At 37.2% G+C, this 19,949-nt stretch overlaps 1 protein-coding gene across 5 annotated transcripts in view; it reads left to right on the top strand.

Annotated features, from left to right (window-relative positions):
• zgc:77439 (uncharacterized protein LOC378987 homolog) overlaps positions 1–19,621 on the top strand; it is a 38,224-nt gene extending 18,603 nt beyond the window's left edge. For 3 of the 5 annotated variants that reach the window (XM_060838065.1, XM_060838067.1, XM_060838062.1), the window contains 3 exons: positions 11,720–11,858; positions 13,369–13,508; positions 15,417–19,621. In XM_060838065.1, coding sequence (XP_060694048.1) covers positions 11,742–11,858; positions 13,369–13,508; positions 15,417–16,230 — 1,071 coding nt within the window. In that variant the 5' untranslated portion in view covers positions 11,720–11,741 and the 3' untranslated portion in view covers positions 16,231–19,621. Of the gene's footprint in view, positions 1–7,264; positions 7,290–9,541; positions 9,614–11,719; positions 11,859–13,368; positions 13,509–15,416 lie in introns of those variants that run through there. The other 2 variants (XM_060838064.1, XM_060838063.1) reach the window with 2 other exon arrangements.
• Positions 19,622–19,949: the final 328 nt, after the last annotated feature.

Genomic DNA, 19,949 nt, shown 5'->3' with positions numbered 1-19,949 from the left:
TGTGCCTCAGCACTAGCATTGCTGTCACCAGTTGTTTGATTTCATGTGAAAGCTGTTTTTGTTTCTGCATGTCCTTAGCTCTAACATCGACACTGGTTGCTGCATTTCTGCTACACCTCTCACTTTGTCAGAACCTGGGTGAACTCTGTTTGCTGTCAGAGTATGACCAATGTCCTTGTCTTTAGATATCTTCAAGTGCATCTTTTGTTTTTGTTCAGCTTCATCTGGTAAACTCTCTAGCAGTAACTCTAGATTCTGATTATTGTCTGCAATTATTTCTTCCATTGTACCTCTACATTCCATATATTATCAAATTAACTTCCACCATCTATCTTGTTCTGTCAAAATTGATACTGCTCTGGAGGAGTGGAAATGCCAAACAGCATGCCCACCATCAGTATCTACTGAACAGGGTCTAGAAGGCACCAGTCAGAATCTAGCTGCTTTCATCATTTTCACTTACTGGTAACTATCCTTCACATTGAGCATAATAAGGCCTGTGGTGAACTGGGGCTCGATTTCCTCAATGGTTGGCTTGGGGTAGTGAGATCTCTTCAATTTTTTTTAGCTCTTGCATAATCTGTTTTCCAGTTTCTTTTTGCTGCTTTGGTACTGCTAATACAGTATATATGAGTTGTTATTCCCTTCCTTCCTTTCCTAGCCCCTCCTATCTAGTCTTTTAGGTTTGACTTGAGGGCAGCTGGAACTATTCTCAAAAGTGCTGACTTGGTCTTCCACTCTCATCTATTTCAAAATGATGCCACTAGGAAGTCATCCAAGACATGTGAAAACATATATGTAATCTTTCAGGATGTGTTCAGTAGTCAGTGGCTTTGAAACAGTGCTAATCCTTTTGCATGTTTAGGGTTATCTTTAGCTTTAGGCTTTCTTCAACAGACTTGAGTGGATTTTGCTTTATGCCCACAGTCTGGAGATCCAAATCTTCATTCTTTGCACTGAACTGAACTGTGCACCTAAATTGTCCTCTTGGTATGATTATTATTCTATCATATAGTCTCAACCCTACTTTGTAGGGCTTCATTCTTGAATCATCATCTTGAGCAACTTGGCACAGGTCTGTGAATCTTCTGAAGTTGCATAAAATTGTCAGTATCTAACAGTCCGGATGAATTTCTGATGAAGGGCTTATGCCCGAAACATCAATTTTCCTGCTCCTCAGATGCTGCATGACCTGCTGTGCTTTTCCAGCACCACATTCTTGACATCAGTATCTAACAGTCACAAACTGTCCATCACGTTTAGACCTGATAACGCCAACCTGTTGTATGGTGTAGAATGTCAGAATCATCAGCTGACATCATTTTACATTAATCTTTGTAGATTTTTGTTTCTATTTAGTTAAACACTTATATTGTGCAAACTGATTTGGCTTCTTGTACTTTGAACACTTTCCCAAGTTAATACAAAGAAAACAAAATGTGCTTATGGAGGGATATGGGCCAGGTGCTGGCAGGTGGGACTAGATTGGGTTGGGATATCTGGTCAGCATGGACGGGTTGGACCGAAGGGTCTGTTTCCATGCTGTACATTTTTATGACTCAATGTTCTCCATAATGTTTATGCCTTGCCTTTGGATCTTGAACTTTCTAATGGCCTTTACTGCACATGAATCTTCCTTTTCTCATTCAGCCCGAAATGTGTTTCAACATAATGCAAAGCCTTGTCTGTTCTGCCATTAATATGTCTTAGATAATAATTAAGAATCTGAGTCTCTGCATGATTCTATTATCTTTCTTGAGCTTTAAGTCTCAGCAGATATATTCTCACAGTCTGATCTCTAATATCAGTGTTTCCCAAAGTGTTGCCATAGACATTTGACAGTTATAATAACAATACCCCACCCCTCAACCCACTCTTGCAATTTTCAAACTTCAAAATGGAGTCACACTGCGGGAAGAAGTTTGGGAAATACTGTCAATTGTGCGCATGGTTCCATCTGTGAGATCGTGTTTCAGTTGTCCAAGCACTTCAGATTCAGCTAAATATATTAGTATGGTCAAATACTGATCAATAGCTCTACTCTTCATGCAAGCTCTGGTCTTCAGTACATACCATTAATATGTTGTAATAACATGGACTTCAAAGTTTTAAGGCTCTTCTGCCTGATCTCTTTTTTTTTTGCTCCTCCTTTGAGATCTAGGCTGCAACACAGCTTGCAGCACTTTCTAAAGCACGGAGAACAGGGTCATCATTTATTTGTTCGGCTTCTAAATGAATTTTATAATTAATTTTTTTAGTTTCCACTGAGTGGGGAGAAAAAAATCCTAATTATGTTTCATATATCCTTTTCATTTCCATAGCAGCAAGAAGTGGAAGAATGCACAGCCATTTTGACTCAATCAATAATTCAAAGTTGTATACTCTTTAAGAAGTCAATTGCTGTTTCTTCTAGTATCTAGCTCTCATACAGTTATGAAAGTCCACACATTTTTAGTTGCATTATCCCTGAACCATGTTATAGTTCACGTGTGTATTAATGGCTGTTGTTGATTACATGCGTGCGCACACAGGATTTCTCGCACAGAGCTCACGTGACTGTAACAAACCAGCAAGTGTATATAAAAGGTACAGTTGCGTTTCTTCAGAGTGCTAACAGACAAACTACAGAGGGTGAGTGAGGATAACGCAAGATGGAGCATAACATATAACATTAGACCCACTGGAAGGAGCAGCTGCAAGCAGTATTGGGAAAACTACTTTTGAAGCACTACGCAAGTTCAATTAGCTGGAAGTCCAGTTTGTGATGCAGAGGAATGTAAACAGCATAGGTTTGATTCCCACACCAGCTGAGGTTACCATGGAGGTCTCTCCTTCTTAACCTCTTCCCTTTCCTCTGAGGCATGGTGACCCTTGGGTTAAACCACCACTAGTCTGCCTTTTCTTTCTATTTTATTTTTTTCATCTCTTTTCTTTTTCTTTCTTTTCTTTCTTTAATGAGAGAACACCCCTCTGGCCCAATAGGACTATTATGTTTTACATGACAACAAATACAGAACTAGAGGGCATAGGTTTAGGGTGAGAGGGGAAAGATATAAAAGAGACCTAAGGGGCAACATTTTCACGCAGAGGGTGGTACGTGTTTGGAATGAGCTGCCAGAGGATGTGGTGGAGGCTGGTACAATTGCAACATTGAAGAGCATTTGGATGGGTATATGAATAGGAAAGGTTTGCAGGGATATGGGCCGGGTGTTGGCAGGTGGGACTAGATTGGGTTGGGATATTTGGTTGGCATGGACGGGTTGGACCGAAGGGTCTGTTTCCATGCTTTACACCTTTATGACTCTAATACCTTGCAAAGTAATGGAGAAAAAGTTAGAAAAAAATTACTAAGGATTGGTAAGAGGTAGATTTTTGAAAAAAAACTTTCAGATGTGTTAGGCAGAGGTATTTAGGAAGAGAACTGCATAGTCATGGGGTTGTTATGGTTGACGGCTATGTCATTCAGGGAGCAGAATGGGGGTGTGAATAGACCGTAGAGTATGAGAATTGGAAGAGGGTAAATAGATTGGGTGAAGGAAAGGAGGACGACGAGTTTGATTGCAAATTTTCCAGTGTGTAAGTGGTAGAGTAGGAGAGGATGATCCTTTTGAATAATTTGTTACTTACAACATTATGCTACCACCAAAAACAGCTTCCCTTTCCCTTTCAGCATTCCAAAAGAACCATTTTCTGTGATACACTAGTTTGCACTTCAGTCAGTCCCTGTGCTCTTTCTCCCTCCAGTACCTGCTACACCTGCTGTTCTACCTCTTCTCCTCACCATCTATGGACCTGAATGCATTTTCCAGGTGAAGCAGCAATTTAAGTGTGCTTCTTTCCAAGTAGTCATGATTTGGAGATGCCGGTATTGGACCGGGGTGTACAAAGTTAAAAATCACACAACGCCAGGTTATAGTTCAACAGGTTTAATGGAAACGCATTAGCTTTCGGAGCGATGCTCCTTCATCAGGTGATAGTGGAGGGCTTAATCCTAACACAGAATTTATAGCAAAAATTTACAGTGTGATGTAACTGAAATTATATATTTGAAAAATTGATTGTCTGTTAAGCCTTTCATCTATTAGAATACAGTGATAGTTTCACTTCTTTCATGTGTAAATCACCAAATCCTTTTTGTATTAAAAAGTTGCATTCTCAGGTTAGCTGTTAACAATGGTGATAGCTAAACAATATGTTGAAGGTGTTGGCCCCCTGTGTTCTCTGTCTATGGCATGATGTTTAGATTGATTTCTAATCTTAAAAAGTGAGATGATGGAGTTTTACATAAATTCATGCAGTTTTTGAGCTCAGAGTTCTACATGAATGCATGCAGTTTTTGAGCAAAGTACAATGTAACTCTGCAAGTACAAATTCACCCCACAAAATATGTGTGCATGTGGTCTTTGTCTGTCTGTCTGTGCGTGTGTCTGTCTGAGTTGGGGGTTATGAGTGTGAGAAAGTGTGTGTGTGTGTAGTGAGTGCAGAGTGTCTTAAGTCTGTAAGGGGGTGCATGTGGGAGTGTGTGTCTGCAAGGGTGTGTATGGGTGTCTGTGTATGTGTATAGTATAATGGTGGTCACATGTAATGTGACATGAACCCAAGGTCCCGGTTGATTTTTTTTTTCTCTCTCTTTTGTCTTTTTTCTCTTTTCTCTCTCTTTTTTCTCTTCTTTCTTCCTTCCTTCCTCCTTTCCTTTTCCTTTTTCTCTTTTCCCTTGTTCCCCTTTTTCCCTTTTCCCTTTCCTCCTTCCCCAGCAAACACATTATACTTAATCTGCTGTTTTTTTTATATATGTCAATTTTTTGTTTTGGTTTTTATCTTGAATAACATTTTGCATTACTACTTTAATTCAATGGTTCTCAGACTTTGCGTTGTAGTATTTCATACAAGTCGTTAATAAGTTTTTGAAAAATGTAATAGCTTTTTGTTCTTTCTTTCTTTGTTGTTTGCTTGGCTCAAATTTCGATTCAAATTGTTTACATTTTTACCTCCTATTTCAGGGAAATTAAAACTAATTTAAGATTTATGCCCTTAAAAAGATTATTTTCCCTATCTATGTAGGAAATTTTGGTTAATTATAGCTTTCTCAGGATGAGATGCTGACTTAATCAGGTAGCCAGATTGACTTGATCATTTTATTTAAATATATTCAATAAGGCTGTAAGTTTGCAAAATGCTATTCTATGGTAGTATAGAAAGGGTTTTGCAGCCTTTACTGCTTGAGCTTTATGTATTCCTTCTCTCTAACTTTCTGATGTGACCCTTTCACACACCAGTTTTTGTACATACTGTCCTTCTTGAATATTTTAGTGACGAGTTTGTAAATGTCTTAATGCAGCTGATCAGTTCCAAAGTGGCTTCCCAAGTCATGCACCAACAACTTTCTAGTTGTACCTCTCCCTCCTTTCATAAACAAACATTAAAGTACCATAAAATAATTTATTTTTTAATAGAACACTCAGAAAATTTCATTACCGAGGAGTAGTGAGTTTAGGAGCTTGCTGCACCAGAGTGGTTGAGGTGAATAATGTAGCTACACTTAAGGGAAATTAGACATGCATTTGAGGCAGAAGGGAATAGATAGTCAAGATGGCAGATTTTAAATGAAATGGGAGGAAGCATTAGTGCAGCATAAAGACTGACTGCTCAGGCGAAATGCCTGTACTCTGTGTACAACCTAAGTTTTAATACCATCCATTCCTGGATTGAAACTTGATCTTAGTTGTATTGCAAAGTTGTAGCTAACCGGCTGTCCTAGATTTTATTTTTAAACAAAACGTAATGGGGATGTGGAATGAGCATGTGTGGAGGAATGATACTCATCTAGTGAACTTTAACAGAAAACTGAGTCGGATGGAATGATATAGGGTAAAGCAGCTTTACATAAGTACATACATTAGAATTTTTTTTTCTTAAATTACTGCTGGCCAAGATCAGGATGGACTTGTACTCCAAGATTGCTGAGTCGTTCCTTTTTATCCTATTTCTTGAGGTCTCATTCCTAAAGGTAAACTGTGACTCAGCATTGGAATCTGGTGGATCTAGAATCTCGGCTGGGTACAACTGGATACCAGACTTGTTTCCAAAAATAAAATGCATCTCAAATGAATACAGTAATTTTTACTTTGGCGTTCGTACTGCATTTTGTGTGGCTGACCCTGGTGTACTTTTAATAATAGAAATGTAAGGTCTTCTGAAAATCTTTAATTTTGTGCATTTTTTAAAAAAAGCCAAATCACAGAAGAACCTTGGTGCCAGTGGGTCCTAAAATTGCAGAAGGGTTTCCTTTTAATTGTACAAAATCATAACCTTAAATTTTTTGCTTATGAATTTCTGTACAATTGCTGACACCTAAATTATTGATCAGAAATGAAAACTAAACAGAACTTCTAGTTTTGTCATAATTCTATACAAATTGTGCTGATCCATTTCTGCTGGCTGTATCCAATATTATAAGTGCCTGACTCCATTGTTTCACTTTCTATGCTTGGAGATGTCTTGCCATTTCTCAACATTTTGGTCTGTTGAATTTGATTTTATAAATCGCAACCACAAAATTATTAATCCAAAATTACTCGACAACAGGAAGGTTAAGTAAAATGAAAGTACACAAATTTCAGCCAGTTCTTATGACCTCTTTGTCATGAGTCTTTTATATTTATAGTGTTTCAATGTCTTTCATCCAGCACTGTCACCTACATGAATAAGTTTCCAAATAGAACTTCCTCCCCTATTTGGCTTGGCTAGGAGATGCTGATGACTTCAGGAGAGTTGCAAGATAAGTCGACTTGCAAAGGAGATCCTCTGCTTTCATCTGCTTGTGCCTGATTGGTTGCATGTGCAAACACAAGTGGTTTGAGCTCATTTGGGTAGACATTTGTGTGGAAGGAGAGGAATCTGATGCGGCAGGCATAAAACATCATCAAAATGTATGAATGTAAGGTTAACCATAGTTTTGATGCTTACTTGGAAGTAACCCAAAGATATTTTACCAACCTTTTGGAATACCGTTTTGAAGAAGACCTCTTAGAAAGTTTTGTCCAATGTTTCATGGAACATTTTCTATAAAACCCAGGAGCTCCAATGTGCTTGTATCATTTTCCAGAATATTTTAATCTTTTTGTGGACACATAGTTTTCCAGAAATGCATCTAATTTTGTCTTAAGGAACTGTAAAAAAATCCATCTTTATTGCCTTCTTTGGAATAATGTTCCACAGGTTAATCACTCTCTGGGAAAAGTAAGACTTCCAGACATCCAACCTCGTCTCCTGCCACCTAGGGCAGATTGGTGAGCCTTGGCGATCTAAATTAAAACACTTATCTACCAGCATTATATTCATTTCTTTAATAATCTTAAACTTTAATTAGGTTCTCAATTTTCTTCTCTTCAGCCAGTTTAAACATTTTAAAAAAGTCAAGTTAAATCAGTAATTATCCTTATAGGCCTACTCTTCAGAATCACTACAGTTTTCATGAGCGATGACCAAATGTTGGACACAGTTAATAATTGGTATAATCCAACCCAGAACTCCACTTGCTTTCATAATTTGCTAAACTGAGCTTGCATTTTGATGACTAGATAAAATATATTCTTTCTCAGGCATCTTAGCAGAAACTGTTCGACACCATGGCCTTAGTGGTTTACCTCGGTACATATCTGAACATTTGTCAAATTCAAGACATTTACCAGTCTTGAGGCCTAATTTCCCAATTGATCCAATCTTGGGGACACTTTAATCTATTTCAATTCATTTATCGTCTTAAATTGAATCTCAACTGTTGATTGATTAGCTTTCTTTTGTGACACAGGTATTCTGTTTCTTTTTGTGTTGAGGTCCTTTGTGTAAAAGACTGTTATGTAATCTCTACATTTTAATTGATGACTTTGTTCCCCTCCAGATCCTGAATAAATAAGTAAAGGACATCCAGTATCCCCAAGGTGTCTCACTCAGGTCTACGCTTATTGGAAAGCAAACCCTCCTTAAAATTTACCACTTGTTGATTCACGAGCCTTTTCCTTTACCATTCACTTCACTTCCTGATACATTTTATTCTAATTTCTTGACGCAAAGTGAAAGAGTACCTGATCCACGATTTGGTGAGGGTAATTATCTTGGAGTTATCCAGTGGAAGTCATGAACCTTGGTCACTAAAATAAAGAATGCTTTGAATTGGATCGAAATGGGAGGCAATCATTATGGTAATTTGGGTAATCTGTAGAGGAAGGAGGAAAGTAAGAACACAAGAAATAGGAAGCAGGAGTAGGACATTCAGCCCCTCAAGCACAACCCACCATTCAACAAGGCCATAGCTGGTCTGCCCCAGGCTTCATGCCAGTTTTATCATGAGATGTAAACTCCCCGATATTTCAAAAATGCATCTATCTGTTCTTTAAATATTTTCAGTGATCTAGCCTCCCCAGATTTCTGGGGTAGAGAATTGAAGGGCTTATGCTCGAAACGTCGAATTCTCTATTCCTGAGATGCTGCCTAACCTGCTGTGCTTTGACCAGCAACACATTTGCAGCTGTGATCTCCAGCATCTGCAGACCTCATTTTTTAATTGCAGACATTCACTAACTTCTGAGAGAAGAAAGTCATTCCGGTCACTTTTTTTTTAAAGGAGTATCCCCAAGTTCAAGATTCCCTCATAGTGCAAACATTTTATCGACATCTACCCTGTCAAATACCCTCCGATACTTTGTTTTATGTTTCAGTAAGATCACCCACCATCTTTCTAAACTGTAATGGATACAAGTTTAGCTGTTATTGATAAGGTAACTCCTTCAACCCAGGAATGAGTGTAGTGAATCATTTTTGAACTGCCTCCAATGCCAGTGTTCCATTCTTAAACATAGGATCAAAACAGTGCATGGTACTTCTGTACAATTGGATCATGAGTTGCACATTTTTAAACACCAATCCTGTAACAATAGAGGCCAAAATTCAGTTTGCCTTCTTAATTACTTCATGCACCTGCATGCTAACATTTTGTTTAATAAACAAGCACATCCCAATCCCTCTGTGCTACAGAGTCCCTTTTTGGAGTTGTCCTCCATTTAAAAAGTCATCTGCATTTTGATCCTTCCTACCAAAGTCCATAGGCCACACTTTCCTACATTAAACTCCATCTGCCAATTTTAGCTCACTCACTCAGCCTGTATATGTGCTTTTAAGGATACCTTATTTTCTCATCAAAACTTACCTTCCCACCTATTTTTGCATCATGATTACATCTGGATTCATTACTTTCCACCCCCTCTGTCATTCAATATAAATAGTAAAGTCCTAGAACTGATCTTTCTGACACTCCAATAGTTATACCATTCCAACCTAGGAAAAAACCCAATAATCCCATTCTGTCTTCTGTGGGTCCTCAATCCAAGCTAATACATTACCCTCAATACCACAAGTGGATCTGTTCTTCTATTTATAAAACTGCTGTTCTTTTTATCTCTTCTATTCTGATTCAGTCTCACTCTTTAGATGCTGGAGTTTGTTTGTTTGTTTGTTTTTTTTTTGTGTCCTCTCTCTCGTTTAGATCTCTCTGGATCCTTCACTGTCCTGCTCAGTCATGGGTAAGCGGAATGAGGACACAGTAAGAGGAACTAACGTGAGGAACTTTTTCACAAAATTAAATGCTGGGATTGGGATTTGTCTTTTTATTTTGATGTTTACAGGGAAAACCTCAGGAATAAATATTAAGAATGCCCAGCAAGACAGAGGGAGAGAAAATAGTTGATTTCTTGAAGGTATGGAGTTTTCCTCTCTTCTTCTATGACAGGAGAGAGTGATGTTGAGGATTAACAAAGGGCAATAATTGACAGATAGTACTTGACAAGAGGGAAGTGAAAATACTTCATTCTTTTAGAAGAATAAGCTTCCTAAAGCAGGAGAGATGATTTGTGGATTCCAGTCTTGTACAAGAGCCAAAATATATGAGCAAACTGAGAAATCTATTGAAGAATCATCATTGCTCAATTGATGTAAGAGGGAATGCACAGAATTAGATAGTGCTTGAGAGAGAGGTAAATCCAATGAAGATGGAGGCAAGGAAAAGGCAACGTAATAGGTTATAGGCAAGAGATGATGGTCAGAATAGACACCATCCAGCTACAAGTGAAGATCTAGGATGAGCCAATAAGCTGTTAATATTCTGCCCAAGTGAGAATTGCTGAAACTGTAAGAAGATTTTTTTTTTCATTATTGAATTTCTGTGACATTAGCAATGCCAGAGTTTATTACACATTCCTAAGGTAGTGTTGAGCAACCTTCCTGAACTGCTACAGTCCAGCTAGTGTAGGCATACCCAAAATGCTGTTGGGGAAAGAAGTTCCACATTTTGGACATAGTCAAAATGAAAGTAATGGCAGTTTATAGTTTTAATCACACCAAACAGATTAACTGACCATTTATCTTATTGGTCAGTTGTGAAAATTGTGAAAATCTCTGTTTTGAGGAAAATACTAACTACAATTCAACTGGACTTCAATATGCGTTTTGCTAATGACATGAAGAGCACCTTTGAAAATATGATTTGTTCTTTTATTTCTGGCTATGGTTTGGCTATCTCCAATGAATCTTAGCATTTTGGGATAGTCTTTTATCTGAATCTTTGTTGTTTTATCTGTGAATGCATTAATGCTAGAAACCTAAGTACTTAAAAGAAATGCTGGGGGAAAATGACGGATTCAGCTATTCAGCACTGTCTACCTCCTGAACTTTGTTTAGCCACAAATTACTCAAGACTTGGGGATAAACAAAATACCAATTAAACAAACATGTACATAAAGATCTAAATTATAAATTAATGCTAGTATCTGATTCAATACAGTCTTTCAAAAAGTGAAATAAATTGTGACTCAACTGTAGGCATAGGCTTTTAGCCAGCTAAAAATACAAGGCAGGAGAAAAAGTATAGGAAACTCTGCAAATTAGTAACAAATATAGTAATGAGGATGGTAGTGTTATCTAACAATATCTGAAATGAAAGTAAAATCTTAATATTCCACAAAGACCACCTAAAATGTTAACTTGGCTTTTCAGATGGTAATAACAAAATTTTACAGGATCAGAAAAATAAAGCACAGAGGACGCATTTGACCCAATGTACCTAGTTATTGGAATCTTAGTTTTGCCAAAAGTCTTGCCTTTTTTTTTCAGTTCAAGTATTATTTGTTAATTTTTGAAAATTATTTTTGACTTTAGAATCTGCTTTGAGTGCAGTGCATCCTAGATCATTACTTTTCTTTTTCTTTATATTGCATCTTGTTCTTTTGCCAATTAATTTTCAACATTTTACTTTAGTTTGTAGCCAACACAGAGCACCAAGATCCAGTTTGGAATAAAAAAAGCTCGTAGTGCATTAAAATTTGTACTAAAGAATTGAAAAGTTTTAAATTAACATTAGTATGTAGAAAGAATTCCCAAACTTCATGATCATTTGAAGAAACCTCAGCACTAGAAATGTGTGTCAAAATCACAATTTGGCACTTTTTTTCCCCCCTGGTTATTAATTTAAGTGGATAATAATCATGCACAGTCAAACCATCTATACTTCTCTCTATAATGTGCAAGATTCCCAACTGATAGCACAAAGTCTGAAATGACCCTTCTAGAATAACTATCTTATGTAAAAGCTAACACTCACTTTATTGAGTGGAAACGTATTTAATTCCCCAAAATATGAATTTATTTTGTCTCCAATCTTTACTTTTAGGACAAACCTTCCAAAAGAAGTCATGGCCTTCCCGGATTTTCCATTTGACAGTCAACTCCCTTCTTTCATTCATCATAGTGATGTGAGGTCATATCTGGAACAGTATGCTGATCACTTTGAAATTCAGCCCCATGTAAAGGTAACCACACTAGATTTTCTATTAGAGTGGTTATAAAATGTTAAAATAGTATTTTTAAATAAATGGAACAGAAACCAAAAACAACACAAAATACTACACTGCTGTGAAGATTAGGAATTTCCCTTAAGCAGTGGAAAAATGGGCACATAATTGGGCAGGTTGGCACCAAGGAGATAACCAATCACTTCATCACCCAGCACCGCCACCAAGTATAGTCTCTTTTGGTTAGTTATCTTCGATCTGTAATAATTTGTGCAAGACCAAGGTACTGGACTTAGGTCAGGGAGTAAGCTCTTATCTCCATGACCCTCAACCCCAGAACCTCCCCCAAAAGTGCCTACCTTTCTTGGCACTGCCTGGAGAGTGGTGTTCCAGCAGCTGCCACAGCCTCTGCCAAGTATTGTCAAGTTTTAAGGGCATTGAGCTCTGACCAACAGCTTCAGATGGGCTGGAGATCCTGTTCCATGTCAGTAAGATCCAGTGGATTTTCTGATTTAGGTAGGTTGTAAGGTTGTCTTCATGAAACATTCCTGCTTTCACAGGAAAATATCACCCACTGTCTCTTCCCTAAAGTCATACTGTTGGATATTAGTTATTTTCAATTCTTAGCTGTCAATTTTAGTACAATTTCTATGCAAAGTACAGGGGTAGAATTTCAACTTTGGCTGTATGGCAACATTTCAGTTAAAGAGGAGGAGATATTTTTAGATTAGCAAGTCTATTATTCTAAATAACAATCCTTAGGTGTTTTTTTTTGCTAATTAAAATTATTGAGGATTATGAAATAGGGTTGCTTGATGGAGTTGAGAATTAGATCACACATCATTCAGTTGACTGATGGAACTGGCTTGAGAAGCTGAATGGCCTGCACTGCCCATTGCTACGTAGTTTCCTTCTCTACATCCCATTGATTTTCAACATATTTCCTGATGATTAACCATATAGCAAACAGCAAGTTCACCAACCTTCATGTATTACTTCTGCAAGATGTGACTCCGGAACTTTTCTTCCTCATGGGAATGAACTGTTAAGCTCTATTCAGTGGTTTCATATAGTAAATTATTGTGGATAACTTAAATGAAAGGAATATTGAAACAGATTGTAGACCAAGTTGTTTTTGATTTGCAAGTTGGCACTCATCTCATTTAGGCAGAAGTGGGTACTGCAGATGCTGGAGATTAGAGTCAAGATTAGAGTGGTGCTGGAAAAGCACAGCAGTACAGGCAGCATCCAAGGAGCAGGAAGATCGATGTTTGGGCAAAAGCCCTTCATCAGGACTGGCTTTTGCCCACAGCATCAATTTTCCTGCTCCTCAGATGCTGCCTGACCTGCTGTGCTTTTCCAGCACCAATCTAATCTTGACTCCTCTCATTTAGTCAGCTGAAGTATTTACCCATTCTTGTACAGAAGACTAGCAAGAGGAACTCCAGAGGAAAAGTCTTTTGTTTTACAAAAGATTTGTAATTGCATCTTTAAGAAATATGTGAGTACTTGGAAAATTTTTTCACAGTTTCGTACACATGTTGAACTGCTGAATCCTGTTTCTGGAACTACTGGAGATGCTTGGAATTCATGGGAAGTAACATCTTTAAATCTGAACAATCATTGTCGTAATACAGAGAGATTTGATTCTGTTATTGTTTGCAATGGGTGAGTCTGAAGTATTAAATTTTAACAATGTGCAAGGCTTATTTTTGTAGCCAAATATTTGAAACAGGTCTAGTGATAATTTGTTTTCTCCCCATTCATTTTTCACATGTTTACAACCAACTTTCTTCTAGCCACCTTTTGGCTCAGAGCATCGGACAGGATCTAAATGCTATTAGGTGCTTAGCAGCAAAATACATTATCCATTGATTTAATTGAATACTTTTATCATCACTGAAAAAGGCAAAATGAGGCTACTTGCAGACGATGCTCTAAGTAGTATGATTTATTTTTTGACTGATGTCTTAATTGTTTATTTGTAAAAATGATATAATGCACGTTCCCCTCCAATCTGACCCAAATTGTAATAAAATAATGGTTGGGTGGTTAGCACTTAACTTTAGTAATCCAGTAAAGGGGACAGCAACTTCTGGCAGTCATTCTAGTGGAGTTAAACATGGAAATTCCGATATACTACATGTAATTTTCCTGCTTCTCTACAATATTTGCTACCCGTACTTTGCTTATAGATTCAGCAATAAACACCTGGGAACATGAAGTTGTGGTATTTATGGGACTCTAGTTAACTTTTGCTGCCTTTGTTTAGTGATTTAAGGTCTGTGAATTCAGGTATACGTGAAATTTTTAATGGTGTGTCAAGTCTTAACCATTACTGAATGATGCCGCTCACCAGAGCATTTCATTGGGAGTGCAATTTGTCAGAAGATCATTTTTTTAGAATAAAGTATTTTATACTTTGTCAGCTCTTTCTGTCTTAAACCCATTTCACTCACCCTCTTGTTGGACACTATTTTGCATTTAATTATTTTCATATCAACTTTAGGTTGAGACACTCCATGTCTACATGAGGACACTTTAATCTAATTAGATTAAAGAAATATTTTGGTATCTGCTTTGCTCATATATGCCAGAGTGATGGCCTAGTGTTGTTGTTATTACAAGACTCTGTTAATCCAATGACCCAGATAACGTTCTGGAGACCCAGGTTCAAATCTCATTCATGGCACATGTGGAATTTGAATTCAATAAAAATCTGGAATTAAGAGTCTAATGATGATCGTGAAACCATTATTGATTATCAAGAAAAAGCCATCTGGTTCCCTGATGTCCTTTAGGGAAGGAAACTGCTATACTTACTTCGTCTGGTCTGCATGTGATTTCAGAACCACAGCAATGTGGGTGATCTTAACTTCCCTCTGGGCAATTGTATAGGATGGTTTAGAATTGTTGACAATAATCAACCGCTGCATGACCTTGAATAAGTCCTGTGATGGATGACGCGCATTCCCGTACATGCCAAAGATGGTACAACTAGTTTTTCTGTATCTGTGGCTTGTTGTACTGATTGAGGGAGAGAGCTTGATGCCAAATCTTTGGACTTTCCCTCAGACTGGGATCGTAAACAGTGTCAGAAATGAACCTAAGCTGCCAGAGTAGCCATCGATTGAGGAGTCCCCAGCGGGCAGAAGAGTGTGAGACTTATTGTTTTATTTTCCCCAACCTAAGCCTCCAGACCAGCTGTCAATCAAGAACATGCACTAAATAAATTTTTGTTGCCCAGTCTTCTCTTAAATACATTTAACTGAATTCAAAGAACCATTTGAATACACTCTGCTCCAGGACAGCAATAAATGCTGGCCAAGCCAGCAATGCCCTCATCTCATAATAATAATAGTAACCATAATAACAGTAGTAATAGAAGATAAACTGAGAAACTTGTATATAAAATGTACAGTTGTTAATTGAATGTTGGATTATAGCAAGCAGAAATATCTAATATTAAATTTTGCTTCCCTATACTTTGCACAATATATTTTGTAAATCCTCGAGACTTATGGCTGGTAAAATGTTACAATAATTAACTTGGTATGTTCTTATTTGTATTTTCAGCCATTACTCTGAACCTTTCATCCCACACATCCCTGAAATTGAACATTTCAAAGGACAGAAAATGCACAGTCATGAGTACAGGTTTGCTGAGCCTTTCATTGGGAAGAATGTGGTTCTCCTTGGTGCTGGTCCATCTGGAACTGATATAGCATTGGAGTTATGCTCAGTTGCAAAACAAGTTGTTTTGATACACAATCGTTCACTGATAACCTCCTCAATGCCCCCAAATTTCCTGCAGGTGAAAGGTCTGAACAGATTTTCAGAGACTGGAGTGATTTGTAATGATGAAAGGGAGTATCCTGCAGATGTATTCATGTTCTGTACTGGATATAAATATTCTTTTCCATTTCTTAGTAAAAATGTCTGCTTAGAGGTCAAAGATCAAAGAGTTGCTCCACTTTACAAACACATTGTTCATACAACCTTTCCAACTCTCTTTTTTATTGGCTTATGCATGACTGTTTGTCCTTTTCCTTTGTTCCACTGCCAAGTCTTGTTTGCTCTGGCATCTTTAGATGGTACCTATAAGCTACCGCCAAAAGCAGAAATGGATGCAGTTACAGAGGATGAATACCAGTCCTGTTTGCAAAATGGAATTCCTCACAGACATTTTCATAAATTGGACAGTCGTCAGTGGGGCTATAATGCTGAGTTAGCCCAGTTATCCAAAACTGACCCCTTAGCACCTGTTACAAGGGATCTATATGAAGCAAATAAGAAATTTAGAAAACAAGATCTGTGTAATTATAAAAAGTTTAATTACAAGATAGTAAGTCATGATACATGGGTAACAGTGAAGCCTAAACCAATATAAACTTGACTGTCACTTCTTTGATTTGCATCTTCCATCCATCAGACTATCAGCCAGCTAGATATGTTCTATAGAAACCATAGAACATATGAAGCTCTGCAGTGTACAACATACAGTATGGAGGAAAAGTGGTCAAAGATTTGCATTGTTTGAAAGCCTGTCAGTTTTCTTTCTATATACTTAAGTGGACGGATTATTAGATATACTTAATTGTGTGTGATTTGTGTAATCCTTCTTGTAGTTTGTTTTATTTGTATTTGTTGCATTAAAGCAAGCTTACTTACCCAATCTAAATAGCCAGCTGTTGTTGGGAAAATGTGCAAATGAAAAGAAGTACTTTTGCACATTGAATCCCATTTCTTGTAAAGTCATAGGAACTATGCCATTGCATCAGTTTGTTTTTCTTTTGTTAAATGTTATTTGCTTCTTCTAATGTTTTGCTAATGTTTGGGACAAATCATTTGAGACTGTATGAAGGGGTCGCTTAACTCAGACAGATGGTAGAAAATTGATTGCTCAGGTTTCTCAGAATTACACTAACAAAATTCCATAAAGTTTCAAGCTGGTCTTGATTTCAGACCATGTATGCAAGAAAGAAGAAATAAGAGCTCTGGTGTTTGTAAAAAAAACATAATTAATTCTTTATTAAATTGGTAGCCCCATAGAGAGCAAATAAACAAAATATTATATAAGATACCAATTGGAATTTTGCATTAGATGGCAAGTGTAGACCTCAGTTGGGTGTGTAAATAGTCTATACCCTTTGGCTCTGATCCATAAACTATAGGCTGCATCATACAAGATAACTGCGTCACCTGGTCTACACCATTCACCTGATAAAGGTATTAAGTACTGTATAAAATGGAATATTCTATTCATTCCTTATTAGCTAAAATATTTGCACAAACACAATGCAATGACTTACCAAAACTGCCTTAGGTTGTCAATATGTCTTAAATAATGCATGCATCATATTTTCTACAATATAGTGAACAAGCACAGTCATTCTCAACAGTTAGAGCTTTCTCTCCTGATATTGGATACCTAAGTCTTCACATGAATGACCTGTTGGAAACCAGATGAAGATGATGTACAGGAATCTGCAATTCTGCAAAAGTATTTGTGGATATTATTCCTCGTAGTTATATGCATGTCACTTTTCAGTTCACAAGCACAGTTTTTAAATTTTGTGAGATGATGAACTGGACCAGCTGTAGGATTGTTTCACAGGAGCCATCTTGGTTCTATTCAAATTCTGGGATTCTTTCCCACTGCCAGTATTCATGGGATCATACTTGAGCAGAAGCAGGCTGCCTATGATGAAAAATCATTACTGATTTTGGTAAAATCTGCAAGTAAGAGCTGATGAGGTAATTGTGATCAGCTTTCATTGAAAACCATCAGAACGATACAAAATTCTGGTTTAAGCTATAAGCATTTAGCAAATTAAAAGTTTTTTTTATCATATGTTGTTATATCATCAAAATTAGCACTCTGAATAATAGAACAAAGTAATCTAGGTGTTTGAACTATTATGAAACTTTGAAAAGTGATAATTTGAAACATTAACGATGGTTCTAGAGCTGCTGAGTGTCTTAAGTATTCTTTACTTCATAAATTTTAGTTGGATAGAGTAAAATAAAATTTGACAAATGTAAATTAAATTTTTGATTGATATTTCCTTGCTATTATACGCTTGTATTTATGAATGCATTCTAATCAAATTGGTATGCTTTCCTTTATTGGTCAGAGTATTGAGTACAGGAGTTGGGAGGTCATGTTGCAGCTGTACAGGACATTGGTTCAGCCACTGTTGGAATATTGCGTGCAATTCTGGTCTCCTTTCTATCGGAAAGATGTTGTGAAACTTGAAAGGGTTCAGAAAAGATTTAAAAGGATTTTGCCAGGGTTGGAGGATTTGAGCTACAGGGAGAGGCTGAATAGGCTGGGGCTGTGTTCCCTGGAGCGTTGGAGGCTGAGGGGTGACCTTAGAAGTTTACAAGATTGAGGGGCATGGATAGGATAAATAGACAAGTCTTTTCCCTGGGAGTAGGGAGTCCAGAACCAGAGGGCATAGGTTTAGGGTGAGAGGGTCAAGATATAAGAGAGTCCGAAGGGGCAACTTTTTCACGCAGAGGGTGGTACATGTATGGAATGAGCTGCCAGTGGAAGTGGTGGAGGCTAGTACAATTGCAACATTTAAGGGGCATTTGGATGGGTATGTGAATAAGAAGGGTTTAGAGGAATATGGGCCGGGTGGTGGCAGGTGGGCCGAGATTAGGTTGGGATATCTGGTCGGCATCGATTGGTTGGATCAAAGGGTCTGTTTCCAAGCTGTACATCTCTATAACTCTAATAATACATTCACATACTGGTTGATAACTATGCATACTATTATAAAGTATTTCCAGCATAGAAACAGGCAACTTAGCCTTAAATGTCCACACCAGATTTATCTTCTATCCAAGCCTCCTTCCACCCTTTGTTCAATCTCATCAATATATCCACGTTCTTTGTATTATGAGTGTTTGTGTAATTTCCCATTTAATGCTGCTATGTTCTGGGTAAATATGCTTATCCTGAATGTTTTATTGAATTTTTAAGATTTTTAAATCTTACATTTATGGCTTGGTTTGGTCTTGTCATCAAGTGAAAAAACTTCCCTATCAAACGACTCCTTAAATGTCAAATCTTAAACTCCTCTCTCAGATCACCCTCAGTCTTTTGTTGTTATCAGTTTTCTATAATTTCCAAATATTTTTATTGTATTTTCCCTAATGCATCTGATTTCCATACAGTGTGCCAATTATGGTCTAGACAAGGTTATATACTTTAACAGAAATTTAACATCCCTTCTCTGCTTTTCAGTTCAATATCTCTAGAACTGAAACCTAGTGCCTTGTTTTCTTTTTATTTTATGATGTGTGGAATATAGGTTATCTATATTGAAATTAATTTGTCAATTATGTGCCTATTGTGCAAGTTACTTAATCTCTTCAGTTGATTTAATACTTTCTATATAGCAACCTTTTTCTGTGAAGTAGCATTGTACTGTAACAGTTATTCTTAAAGCTGATCATGTCCCAACCTTGGGCAACAGCATATTTAACAAATTTATCAAATTTGTGGTTACAAATCAGCACCTATTAATAGTGCTGGATGAATATAATCTGTCAAATGTCTGCAGGCATTTCTTGTATGTTAACAATATAGTAATGATTCTAACACAATATGGATTTAGCCTGATGACAGAAAACAGAATTCCAATGTATCAATGAAGGGTTAGATCATTGCACTGGTATATAATTCTGCCTTAACCTTTGAAAACCACTAAGAGGGTAATGGAACATCTTAACCATGTAGTAATTCTCGAATAAATTTAAAATGTCTGATATTGCTAGGATAACTTTCGTTTTTGTTTTGAAAAACATGGCACTATTTGATGCACTGATCATAATTTAATGTAAGGATTGGCCAAAACTGCCATGCAATATATAGTAGCAACCTACTTCTAATTGACTCCTACAGATATTCAAGTTAGGAGTAGAAGTAGGCCACTCATCCCCACAAGCTGGCTCTGCTAATCAATAAAAATATGGTTGATCTGATTATTTGACATTCGATCCTACCTCTGGTAACCTTTCACCCCCTTGATTTTTTGAGTCGATAAAGTGTGGTACTAGAAAAAGCACAGCTTTACCTCTCTCAAAAATATTGAGAGC

Source organism: Hemiscyllium ocellatum, chromosome 17 (assembly GCF_020745735.1).
Source record: "Hemiscyllium ocellatum isolate sHemOce1 chromosome 17, sHemOce1.pat.X.cur, whole genome shotgun sequence".
NCBI classification, from domain to species: Eukaryota; Metazoa; Chordata; class Chondrichthyes; order Orectolobiformes; family Hemiscylliidae; genus Hemiscyllium; species Hemiscyllium ocellatum.
Note: the sequence above shows the minus strand (reverse complement) of the source record. Positions and strands in the feature narration are given on the sequence as shown.